This window comes from Balaenoptera musculus, chromosome 4 (assembly GCF_009873245.2).
Source record: "Balaenoptera musculus isolate JJ_BM4_2016_0621 chromosome 4, mBalMus1.pri.v3, whole genome shotgun sequence".
Taxonomy (NCBI): domain Eukaryota; kingdom Metazoa; phylum Chordata; class Mammalia; order Artiodactyla; family Balaenopteridae; genus Balaenoptera; species Balaenoptera musculus.
Window position 1 is genome coordinate 93,805,959 of NC_045788.1, and position 11,822 is coordinate 93,817,780.

General features: G+C 38.2%; 1 protein-coding gene across 1 annotated transcript; it reads right to left on the reverse strand.

Annotated features, from left to right (window-relative positions):
* Positions 1-447: 447 nt before the first annotated feature.
* LOC118894714 (uncharacterized protein NKAPD1-like) lies at positions 448-1,425 on the reverse strand. The gene is given in 3 exon segments (XM_036851180.1): positions 448-708; positions 710-844; positions 846-1,425. Coding segments are annotated over 3 exon segments (795 nt in total). The 5' UTR covers positions 1,245-1,425.
* Between the last annotated feature and the right edge of the window lie 10,397 nt (positions 1,426-11,822).

The window sequence follows — 11,822 nt, forward strand, 5'->3', positions numbered from 1 at the left end:
ATATATTTGTATTGTTGAAGACACTAAGTTTGTGGTAATTAGTTATAGAAGCAATGGACAATGAATATACACACAGATACCATAGATAATTTTCTCTCTTTCTATTTTCAAATTAAAGATAATTCTTTTTTTTTTTTTTTTTTGGATTCAGCTTTCCGGGTCCTTTACTTTGCTGCATATGCACTCTACGTTAAATGTGATTAATCACAAAAAAAAATCTCTTCAAGAAACCTTCATAACAAAATAACCGATTCCCTATTAACAATAAGAGGATCAAGTTTAACAGGCCAAAATAGAAGACAAGAAGTCTGTCAGAATGTATATAGATGGCACAGGACAGCTCTGACCTCAGGCCCCCTGTGCTGAGCAATAGAGTCACTGGCAAATCCCCAAGGTGTAAGAGCTGTAAATATCCAGAGACATGCAGGAAGCATGTTTCTTTCTCATTTAGTCATCCTCTGAACTCTCGGCAGACCTTTCATCTGTAGCCACTTTCCAATTTGTGCGTTTGTTTGTCCTCTCCTGTACTTCATTGTTAACTACAGGGATGTGGGCTTTTTTATCTCTCTTTTTCCTTTTGGTTTCCTTAGTGTCTCTTTCCTCACTTTCCTCAGAACTGCTGGATGCAGAATCATCTGACTGGGAAGTGTCACACTCTGCCTCTAAGAATAAAGCAGATTTCTTGAGAGATTTTTTCCTGGATTTTTTTCTTGCGCTTATGTGGTTGTTTCCTTTTCCTGGTACTAGAAGCCCCAGTTTCTTCTGAGAACTCACTTGAGGAATCTGCTGTTATATCTGTGGCTTCCTTTTTGCTTTTCTTCTGTTTTTTGTGTGACTTTTTTTTTCTGCTTTTTTTTGTGGGATTTCTTTGACTTCTTGTGTTTGTGAGATTCATGGGTAGATGATTTTACCTGGGGAGATGTTTTCCTCCCATTGGTAATATCTTGCTGATCACTACTGTCTGTTTCAAATTCTTCAGGGTATAACTCTTTATATCCACTATGATCCCATCTGTCTGGCATGTTAGCTTCATAATCATGTAACTTCTTGTTCCAAGATTTAGCCTTAAGAAAATCATCATCCAGTGCCCCAGAAATTTCATTCTTTGACCTCCAATAGTCTCTTTGACTTTCTTCATCAAAACCATCACTACGCATCCGGCTTGAACTGCTGGGTAACATTTTCCTTTTCGTCCCCCGGTACGCATCTTCCATCTGTTTCTCCAGCTCTCTTATTTTCCACATATCTGATTCCTCCTGAATCTTATTGTGAGCATCTGTGTGCCGGATGACGTTCCGCAGGAGGACTTTCCCCAAGGGAACTCGGGATATTCTTCAATCCCTCGATCCTGAGGAAATCAGGCATCTTGTTAGTGTGAGATGAAGAACCACTCCGTTACAAGATCTCCTCCGACACAGAAGCCAAGCAAAGGCAGCTCTGCAGCTTCACCCGTGTCTTTCGTGAAAACGCAGCCTTCCCACTGGTTATTCCGCCCTCACCCGTGGCCCAGGCCACGGCCGCCTTTCCCCCAGCCCAGGCCGACAGGCAAATATCTCTCCGAACTCAGGCCGGAGGTTGCTCCGGCTCGGAATCCGGACGGCCAGGTTGGCTGGGGCATTCCCCGCTCACGTTCCTCTGGGATGGACCGGGGGGTTGGGTTTTGCTCCCCAAAAAGGATGGGAACACTTCGGACGGGTACTACCCTCGACTGGGCCCCAAGATGTATCTAGAGTGGCTGAAGGGGGGGTTGAGGCTTCCAAGTGGAAGACAGAGAAAATACCCCCATCTTCGTCACCGGGACCCCTGCCCCCCAGTGGCCACGGAGCTCCCGGTAACCTTCCCTCCAAACGCCCTCCCCACACAAACACACACAAACACACCCATACCGTGCGCCGCAGCGTCGCGTGGCGGGCAAAGATAATTCTTAATAATTAAAAACATCCATAGTTCTATGTCATCCAAAAAAGAAAGAAAATACAAGTGCATCAGCAGTACAGTAACTGTGCACATGGCATTCAGTGTTAACTTCCACATTCTAAGATTTTATGCATAAGAAAGAATACTTACTGGTTCAGCTTTCTTCTATAGCTCCCCTATGCTTTTGCTTCCTTAACTATTGCAGTTTTATAATAGTATTTATGTCTTTTCAGTTACTTATAAGAATTCATAAAAATAACATTGGTCCAGGCAAATAACTAGTAATAAGGACAGTTGTTTCAAATTTTATATCATCACCTGTCGTGAGTGCTCTCCATTGCGAAGGGACAAGAGTCAGTGTAGAAGTGATTAAACACAGCTTTCATTTCTTCCTCCATCCATCAGCAACTCTGCAAAAGTTGACAAAACCTTTTCCTTTATATTTTGACTTTTAATTTTCATGTAATTTTAGATTGACATGCACTTGTAAGAAGTAATACAAAGTAACCAGATATAACTATCCCCCAATTGTAACATCTTGCCAGGGAATTGACATTGATGTAGTCCAATCTTAGTCTTACAAAGATTTCACTTGTTTTACATTTACTCATGTGTGTGTATACGTGTGTCTGCCTGTGCGTGTGTATTTACTTCTGCATAATTTTATCACATTTGTAGACTTGTGCGATCACCACCACAGACAAGATGCAGAAAAGTTCTATTATAAGGATCCTTCTTGCTACACTTTTATAGCCACTGCCACCTTCCTCCTCTCCACCCTATAGAGGCCTGACAACTACTATCTCTTCTCCACGTCTATAATTTTGTCATTTCAAGAACGTTATATAAATAGAATCATACAGAATATAACATTTTGAGATTATGCTTTTCACTCAGCCTCACACTGAACTTGGGTCCTGCCACTCTGTTGACTTCAGTTATTATTTCTAGGAATGATTTTGTAGATATTTTGGGATTTTTTACATAGACAATCATGCCATCTGTAAGTAGAATTTATTTTTTACAATCTATATGCATTTTACTTATTTATTTGTTTGTTTTTTGCTTTGTTTATTTGGCTAGAACTTCCAGTACTCTGTGGAATAAGAAAGATGAGAATGGACATTTAGATCTCAATTTTAGATGGAAAGCATTTAGTCTTTCACTATTAACGTATGATGTTAGTTGTAGGATTTTTGTAAATTCTTTTTATCAAATTAATGAAGCTTTCCTCTATTCCTAGTTTATTGAGATTTTCTATATTGAATGTGTGTTGAATTTTGTCAAATGTTTTTTATGCATCAATTCATAGGAAAATGACTTCTTTTTAGCTTGTTATCTTAGGTTACATTAATTGATTTTTCATATGCCAAACCATTCTTGCATATGTAGAATAAGTCCCACTTAGTCATGTTGTATAATTCTTTTTATTCTTTCCTGGATTTGATTAGCTATATTTCATTGATGATTTTTTTGGTCTTAGTTCATGAGATAGTAGTTTTTCTTTTTTTGTTACTGTCTTTGCCTGGTTTTGGTATCAAATGAGTGTCATAAAATGGGTTGAGAAGTATTCCCTCTCGTATTTTTTGGAAGAGATTACATAAGATTGGTTTAAATTTTTCTTTAAATACTGGGCAGAATTATTCAGTGAAATCATGTGAGCTTGGATATTTGTTTTTCAGGAGTTGTAATTACAAATCAAATGTCTTTATTGATTATAGAACTATTCAAGTTGTCTGTTTCATCTTGGATGAGTTTTGATAGTTTGTGGGTTTTGAGTACTTGGTTCTTTTAAGTTGTCATATTTATGAACATAAAGTTGTTTTATATTACCTTATAATTTTTATTGGCTTCAAAATCTATGGCAGTAGCCTCTGTTTTCATTCCTACTATTGGTGGTTTGTCTCTTATCTCTGTCATTCTTGCTTTTTTATTGAAGTTTCAAGAACATTATATAAATGGAATGATATATAATGAAATTGATTTCTTCTCTTATATAATTTTATTTTTTTCTATTTGGTTTAAGTTTATTTTCCCTTCTAGTTTCTTGAGGTCATAACTCAGATTATTGAAATGAGACATTTTCTCTTTTTAAGGGCAAAAGATTAGTATTGTATATTTTCTTCTCTGTGCTACTCTAGCTGGATCTCATATATTTTGGTATGTTGTATTTTCATTCCATTCTGTTCCATATATTTCATAATTTATTGTAAAGTATATGAGACCTCTCCTTTGACCTGTAGATTATTTAAAAGTGTATTTGTTTAATTTCCAAGTATTTGCATATTTTGCAGCCTTTCTGTTATTGAAACAGAAATGCTAATTCATATGTTAAGCTATTCAATTATCATAGAATATACTCTGAATTATTTCAATTCTTTTATATTTCTTGAGGTTTATTTTATGGCCCAGGATATTCTCAGTCTTGTAGACTGTTCCATGAGGGCTTGACGAACATATGTATTCTGCTGTTGCTTGATGTGGTGATGTGTATGTGGTGATGTCAACTTGTTGGCTGATTGTTTTGTTCAACCACTTCCTTTTCTGCCTTAGTCTCACCAGTCATTTAGTGCTGATTTCTTCCTCCATAAAAATGGAAACAAGTACTTCCCTGTGTTGCAGAATTTTTGTGAGAATCATATGGAATAATATAGGTAAAAGTTATTTGTTATTATTAAAGTACCAAACATATAGATGCCATTATCATATCTCTGCAATGAGTGTATCTCTTGCATGAACTGAAGACCTTTCCCTTTAGATGTTTGAAGTAGAATGTTATGAAAGATTTTGGCACAGTGATCAGTTGAGATAAGGATTATAGAAAATAAATAAATATACTTAGCTTCAGGTCATCCGTAAAAAATGGTATTTTTGCCCCATCTACTCTTCATCTTTAATAAGTTCCACATAAACCAAAAAAAACAAACAAAAAACTGCACTGTGTTTTGAATGAGCTATGAAGATATTCAACAAATATTTAATAATATTTGTTATATTATTTATACCACATTAAAATTTTAACAACTCTTCAGAAATGCCTATTAAGGCAAACCATTTCTATCTGTATTTTAGACATCATATTTAGATTTGGCTTACCTCCCCCCACCAAAATCTCACATCACATTGTTTACTCTTTCTATTAATATTCTATTTAGAAACAGACTTAAAATATTTAGACTAGCATGTGACATTCCTAAATCAAACCACAATTACAAAGACAGTGCTTCTCAAACTATCTGTAGGGAAACACCAATATTTCATTTTCTGTTTAATTACCAACATGACTAGTAATTGCCCATTACCAGTAACTCACACCTCATCTAACTCACCACCCAAGTTTTACACCTACACTGCTCTGCAACTTGTTTAACAATATGTCAAATATTCCTATAACTTTTCCTATACCTTCGAGTGAGGAACAGCAATAAACATTTAGCAAATGTTTATTTTGCTTCTTTGTTTGTCTTTGAATAGTCCTAGTACCAGTATATTCTCTTATCTAACCTAACAAACTTCTGTGAAGACCTGTGACAAAGCAACAGCTCAAGACATGTGTTGTAACTAAGGATGTACACGTGTTAAACATAAGAAACTTTCCAAACAGCATGGATTTTTTTTTTAATGTATTATTTTTTAAACGCATTGTTTACTTTGTTTATTTATTTATTTATTTTTTTGGCTGTGTTGGGTCTTCGTCTCTGTGGGAGGGCTTTCTCTAGTTGTGACAAGCGGGGGCCACTCTTCATCGCGGTGCGCGGGCCTCTCACTATCGCGGCCTCTCTTGTTGCGGAGCACAGGCTCCAGACGCGCAGGCTCAGTAATTGTGGCTCACGGGCCTAGCTGCTCCGTGGCATGTGGGATCTTCCCAGACCAGGGCTCGAACCCGTGTGCCCTGCATTGGCAGGCAGACTCTCAACCACTGCGCCACCAGGGAAGCCCATGGATTTTTTTAACAGAAATTCTAATGTGAATATGTGCATCATCACCGGCATCCCCAAAAGGGTTTTCAATTGTTCTCTTGGGATCTAAGCTTTATCAAATGTGGTAGGGAGAGTGTCAGTTCAAGATGGCAATGCAGGAAGATCCTGAACTTACCTCTTTCCATAGACATACTGAGTCTTCAGCTACATATGGAACAATTTCCTCTTTAAAAACCTAAAGGCTGACAGTGATGGCTACAGGTCGGGAAATGAGAAGGAAAAATAAGCCAGTGGGAGAGTCTGGGCCACAATATTGCCGTGAACCTTACTCCTGGCACAGTGACCCACAACCAGCAGGAAACTCAAAACCCAGAGCTGCTCCCAGAGGAACGAAATGTTCTCACCCCACATTGAGCATCCCAACTTTTAAGACATATACTTGAGATGCGAGCCTTGAAAACTAACTTTGAAAACCAGTGGGGCTTGTGTCCCAAGACCCACAAGACTCTAGCGATCTGATAAACCACTCTTAAAGGGCTCAGGTGCTCAGATTCACCAGCCCCAGGGTCCAGCTCAGAGGCAGCCAATCGAACCAACACTTAAGGTGAAGGAAGCTCACCTGCTTACATTAATGTGTGTGGCTGAGAGGCAGGCATCTAGTTTAACACACACATCTAGGAGCCTCCTGGAACACTCTCAGGGACAGAGACTGGCAGATGCGCTGTTTGTACTCTCCCTTTGCTGTGCTCCAGAGCACCAGTATCTCCCAGAAGGAAGCTTTTACATGTACCTGGTACTCCAATTTTTGTGGCTGCTGTGCAGGGATGCCTCTTGTTCATCTGCATCTGGAGGCCAGGGGAGCCTGTGTTCCTGGTCACATGGGACTGTAATAATCGGTGTCACTCAGAAGGGAGCTCGAACGTACCCTTGTCTGGTGTCCTGATGTTTGCAAGTGCTGCCAGGAGACACCTCTACAATACCTGGCTCTGGTGGCTAGTGGGGCTTATGCTCATGGGTCGCTCAGGACTGTAACCGACAGAAAAGGTGTCCTTTAACAGCTCCCACCCCCAAGAGGCAACAGACCCAGCAGCTTGGTCTTTCTGTGAAGGAGGCACATTAGCTAATCTTTTTATTGATTGATTGATGGATGGATGGCTGTGTTGGGTCTTCGTTTCTGTGCGAGGGCCTTCTCTAGTTGTGGCAAGCGGGGGCCACTCTTCATCGCGGTGCGCGGGCCTCTCACTATCGCGGCCTCTCTTGTTGCGGAGCACAGGCTCAGTAGTTGTGGCTCACGGGCCTAGTTGCTCTGCGGCACATGGGATCTTCCCAGACCAGGGCTCGAACCCGTGTCCCCTGCATTGGCAGGCAGATTCTCAACCACTGCGCCACCAGGGAAGCCCCCATTAGCTAATCTTTATGACTGTATCTTAAAGGGCAGGCTTCTAATGACACATCTAGGAGCTGATTGTAATCCTTTCCAGAGACCTCGGAGGCAGGAACTTTCTATGCTCTCACCCTCTGCCACACTCCGGAGTGCCAATGTCTCCTGGAGAGAGGCTTTATACATGTCTGGTGCTCTGGTTTTTATATCTGGTGCCTCAGTTTTTGCAGCTGCTGCCCAGGGGAGAGCCCTTGATTACCTGGTGGCTAGGGCTCGCATTGGAGAGACAGTTCTTGGCAGGCTACAACCCCCAGGGCACAGCATGGACGGCCGACTGAGCCACACCTCCTGGTTTTTCTGTGAGGGAGGCCTCTTCGCTTGTCCTGGAGCTTCAGCCTGAGGGGCAGGCTTCAGGTTTGGCACACATCTAGTGGTATGGAGCTGCTCTCAAGGAACATAGGCTGTGGACACCATCTTGGTTCTCTCCTTCTGCTTTGCTCAGCTTGCTTGTATCACCCAGAAAGGAGCTTATATACTCATCTGATCCCCAGTTTTTGTGACTGCTGCTCAAGAGACACCTCTAGATCACCTGGTTCTGGTAGCCAGAGGAGCTATGCTTGCAGTCCCGCAGAACTGTATATATTTGCATACTTTTAAAAACTTGATGCCTGAGAGTATGACTTCCAGTCAACCTGAATATAAGTGCTGATATCCTCCCCTTTGGGACAGTTATAAGCCTTGGAACACCCTCAAATACTGGGACACACACATACATATATATATATATATATATATATATATATATATATATATATATAAATAGTTGTAAACCTAATTTTTACTTTTATTACTATTTTTTCATGTTCTTTAGTGTGTGATCTTAAAGATGTATAGTAAAGTGAAGGTGAAATATGCAAGATTATAGAAATTTTAGTGTTCTTTTCCAGATAACTAAATTTTTATTATATATTAATTTATTTCTAACTTTATTAAGAAATTTTTAAACATATATTTTCTTACTTATTTTCACATCCTTTCATCTGTGTGACTTTGCATTATTTTTCTTCTTTTATAGTTGAAGCTTTTGATAAACAGCTTTCATTTATTGAGTAGTGAACTTTCTCATTAACCCATAAAGGTGTTTTCTTGACTTGTTATCCTCTTCAAGTAATATGCTGAAGATATTTTAGACCTGTCTGTCTTTACTATCTACCAAATTAAAACAATTCCTGACTCCTACAATATGACATGTATTAATTCTCTATCCAAATCCTAAATGTTAGTAGGCATTTTAATTTCAAATCATCTAAAAATTATCTTAAACTCTAGTTATGAAGGCAATATCTATAGTACTGTGAAACACAGATTAGGAAAGATTTTAAAAGTTTGTGTGGAGAGCAGAGAATTCTTCTCCAATCCCAGAAAGTATTTAAAATAGGGATCAGTTTAAAGACAAAAACAAGGAAGTGCTCAAATACACTGGAAAGTTTAACAGAATAGGAGTAATAGAAAAGAACATTTAATACAGCGTATCCAGCTATTTTAGTTGCACCTGTTAGAGGAGACCAATTCTTAAGAGGATTTTTAAAATTATTATTACTTTCAAAACAGTTGATTATTCCTATTTGATACAGGTATAATAACAGATATACAACACAACCTTATTTTAGTTATTTGTATAGTAAAACTGATCACAAAAAATTCCAAAATACTCCTATTACTACTGATGAGCTGGGTATTTTAACTGACTATACAAAGTCTGTTATAATAATATTCAATTTGGGAGTTTATCCTTTTCATTCCTTCAGATTTCATTTTATGCTCTATTTAGCTCAGAAGCACATTTTTTACTTATTTTACATGTGCCTAAATTGACCCTAATTATAAATATATAATAAAAACACTTCTGCAAATAAATAGATTACAAGATTTTTTAACATCTCTGATAACACATCTAGTTCACGGAACAGTTCAAACATGCCATCAAATACAGGAAAAAAATGAGTGTTATATACATAATATTTTGCAAAGAAAATAAAGAGCTTGTGGTTTTTAATGAGACTAAAGAGCCCGTCAGAATTAGGTTCCTATAGTGTTTCTCAGTGGAAGTTCCCTTAACATTTTGGTCAGGACAAGCTTTTATTTTGTCAGTCTATACTCTATATGGGAGGGTGTTCAACACTTCCTGTTTCAGAAAACAAATGTCAATAGCATTCCCCAGTCAAAAGAGAACTGTAAGTTGCCCTTGCATGTATTCGAATTTATCTGGGGGCTTGGGATAGTGAGTCCTGATTGAAAACCACTGGATATAGAGGGACCCATGTATCTTCTACTTCCCAAAATTTCAAAGATGAATACTTCTCCTGCTCTGCCCTATCTCACTCATTTCTTCCTAATGAAGACGTGTTTGAAGAAGGAACTGATTGTATGCTACTCAGTCTCTTCTGATTTCTTTCTTTAGGAGTACCTTGTCCTCACTGTGCCAACTCCTTCACTTCTCTCAGCAGTAAGCCTATAGAGGTAGGCTGAGGGCCAGCAAAAGCTCTACAGTTGTCTAGATCCATCCGAGACTGGGAGAATAAAGTAAATTCTGGGGACAAATACCAGGACAAATTGACACGTATTTATGTTATTTTAATCTTCATCTCTCTGGTTGTTATTCCTCATTTAGTATCAAATTTGGGAGGACAAGAGAAGTGAGTAATTAGGTTCCTCAAATCTCAGCTAGGCTGAGAACGAGCCTATCAGAGATCCGGCTCTCCCTAGGTGAATATGAGCTTATGCCAACTCTCTAGCTATACTTTAAGCATATAGGACACAGATACCAACCTTATCCTAGGACCCACAGATTTCATGGTCGTTCCCAATCTCTTCTTTGGCTCTTAAATTCCTAAGTGCATTTATTGTTTCTTGGCATCAAATGTCTGGAAATGTGAATTCTGAATAAATGAAGTATTTTCTGGTAACAGTCAATTCATAATTATGTGAAATGGATGGAGGTTAACTATAGTAAGAAATAGTATTAAAAACATATCTGAGGACAATGTAAATTTTCTAAGAAACCAAGAAAAACTTACAAGTTGTCTATGCTTTACTGTAATTGTAGTATAGTTTGTGCTTTCCTCTCAGTGTCTTCTTGCATTTATTTATACATAGTTCACACAATCTGGCCATCTGGCTTCACGCTCTTTGTTCAAGCTTTTATCATATCCAATCTGGGGAATCTGCGTTTAAACTCTCCCTTCTTCATTCCACCATGTGTACTTTCCCTTGTGTTATTTTCTAAAATATAAAGCTAATAATGTCACTCCATGTTTAGAAAAGGTTCAAAACTCCTCATCACCTAAAGTAATATTAAAGCTCTTTAGTTTCTTTATGACTTTGAGCCATTATCATCTGTGGAACCTATTCTTTCCTTATTTCACAACTGCTATCTTTAGTTCTGGCAATTCAGAACTGATTGTAGTCATTGAATGCCTCCCTCTTTTGCCGCATTGCACATGCTGTTTGGTATACAAGGACTATCTGTGCTTTCTGGACTGCCTGGGAAAATCTTAATCATGATACTGCTTAAGCATTCTATCTCTGTGAAGCATTTCCTGGCCTTGCTGAAATGAGTTTGAACATCCCAGTGCTCTACTTCTGCTGCTCCTTGTTGTAGGTTCTATACCATATTTTAATTGCATACACAAATATGAACTTTTTGAAGTCACATCATTTTAATAATTTTTCATGTCACAAAGTTGCTAAGAGAAGGAACAAAAGACAGGAAGAAGATAAAACCAAGAAATTATGCATAATTAGAATAATAAATGAGCATCTTCTTGTACAAAGTAAATTGGGATTTTTAAGGAAAGAAGCATCATCTCATGTGCTTCATACCTTCCTGTTTATTCACTTCATTCCACTTCATTCACTCATTTATTTCTTTTTTCAAAAATACTCGGTACCATTCACAGAAAAAGAGGTGTTGACAGATATAGAACTATATTACTATTCTCTATGGAGAGAACTATTGTTAGTGACACAACTTTATACATAGAGTGATTTAACTATGACCATGACCAGAACCTATAATTGGACAGTATTGATTTCATTTCTTGTGTGGTATTTTAGGAATGACTTAGGAATATATCCTATAAACAATATAAAGCAATACTTGAGATCCTGAAAAGATGTACTGAACATTCAAAGACCACAGAATTTTAAAAGTAATGAGTATAGTCTGAGTGTGAGGGTTGTACAAATCAGGATAAGTCATGGTTTATGACTGCAAAAATACTTTGCACTTTAGGTAAACTGGTAAAGAAAACTTTAAAGCATAAAATGAGAGTGAAATGAGATAGGTATAGGGAGTGCTTTGTGGTCCTATGTGTGTGTCCTTACAAGAACTGGCATAATCAGACTTCTGTTTTAGAAAGCTAGATCTGCTAGTAATATGGAGAATAGACATCCAAAACACAAGGCTGAAGAGCTGGAAGCTCATCACACTTACTGAACATAACCAGTATTTTGTTGATTTGTGCAGGAATAAATGTTGAGCCAAGCTTTGAAATCTCGTTTATGGATCGAAAGACTTTAAATCCTTGTGGCTTTTTCATCTC